Consider the following 1,397-nt stretch of genomic DNA (forward strand, 5'->3'; position numbering starts at 1 on the left):
TACATTGTGCTGCCAAATTAAGGTGACGAGATCGCTCCAGCACAACTCTCTGTTCAATATAATTCAATTGCCAAATTAAGGTGACGCGATCGCGTGGGTAATGCGATCGCGTGAGTGTGCATCAGAAGTTAATTGACGCGGCCGCGTCGGTGACGCAGTCGCGTGACCAGGATTGTGCTTCCAGCACCAATCCAGCAACACTCTCGCACAATATAGCATTGTGCACCCTTTTACGTCGAAAATGCAGGGCACGCAGCCGCGTGGAGTACGCGGTCATGTGGGGGGCCATGATTTCCATGCGACGCGGTCGCGTCAGCAACGCGGTCGCGTGGAGTAAATTGTGCCTTTGGCATGACTCCAGCGCTGCTCCTGCGTAACTTTCTGTTCATTTTTATTTTTCTTTACTCTCCCTGCCACGCGGACGCGTTGCTTGTGCGATCGCGTCGCGCGGCAAATTTTTTTTTTTTTAGAAAGATAAAGACATGTAATTGAAAGAGCACGAAAGCACTAATAAAGAGAATAGTTATTTAAAGAAGAAAAACTAAAAGTGAAGAAAAGAACGATCATACCGCGGTGGGTTGTCTCCCACCAAGCACTTTGCTTTAACGTCCGTAAGTTGGACCCTCCACTAGCTCAATCTGTTGCTATGTAGGGATCTTCCAGGCGGAAGATCTCAAGCTCCTTGCTCTTCTGCACCTTCTCACCATGGTATAGCTTCAGACGGTGTCCATTAACCTTAATAAGTTCAGAACTTGAAGGATGGCTTAGGTGATAAACTCCGTACGGTTCAGCCTTCTCTATTCTGTGTGGACCTTCCCATTTTGATCTCAACTTGCCGGGCATGAGCATCAGTCGAGATTTGTAAAGGAGAACAAAATCTCTAGGTTGGAACTCTCTCTTCTTGATGTTTTGATCATGCACAGCTTTCATCTTTTCCTTGTATATTCTGGAGTTCTCGTAAGCTTCTAGGCGAAGGTTCTCCAGTTCCTGCAGTTGCAACTTTCTTTCAGCTCCAGCAGTCTCAATCACCATGTTGCACTCTTTAACTGCCCAGAAGGCTCTGTGTTCGATTTCAACTAGGAGATGACAAGCTTTTCCATAAACTAAGCGGAAGGGACTCATCCCAATGGGTGTCTTGTATGCTGTTCTATATGCCCACAGTGCATCTTGTAGTCTGGTGCTCCAGTCTTTTCTGTGAGGCTTTACTATCTTTTGCAAGATACATTTAATTTCTCTGTTTGACACCTTGCCCATTAGTTTGGGGATGGTAAGCTGTTGCAACTTTATGGATTATCCCATGCTTCTTCATCAATCCGGTTAGTCTCCTGTTACAAAAATGGGTGCCTTGATCGCTCACGATCGCTCGTGGTGATCCAAAACGGCATATAATATGGTTT

At 46.0% G+C, this 1,397-nt stretch overlaps 1 protein-coding gene across 1 annotated transcript; it reads right to left on the reverse strand.

Moving 5' to 3' along the window:
- Positions 1-633: 633 nt before the first annotated feature.
- On the reverse strand, positions 634-1,032 carry LOC110275559 (uncharacterized). Its single transcript, XM_021131734.1, has one exon. The coding sequence runs from the start codon at positions 1,030-1,032 to the stop codon at positions 634-636; it is 399 nt and encodes a 132-aa protein (XP_020987393.1).
- Between the last annotated feature and the right edge of the window lie 365 nt (positions 1,033-1,397).

This window comes from Arachis duranensis, chromosome 1 (assembly GCF_000817695.3).
Source record: "Arachis duranensis cultivar V14167 chromosome 1, aradu.V14167.gnm2.J7QH, whole genome shotgun sequence".
In the NCBI taxonomy this organism is placed as follows: Eukaryota; Viridiplantae; Streptophyta; class Magnoliopsida; order Fabales; family Fabaceae; genus Arachis; species Arachis duranensis.

What these genes read in the sequence shown, in the direction of transcription:
- LOC110275559 (XM_021131734.1), bottom strand. Translation starts at nt 1,032, where the DNA reads ATGGTGATTGAGACTGCTGGAGCTGAAAGAAAGTTGCAACTGCAGGAA.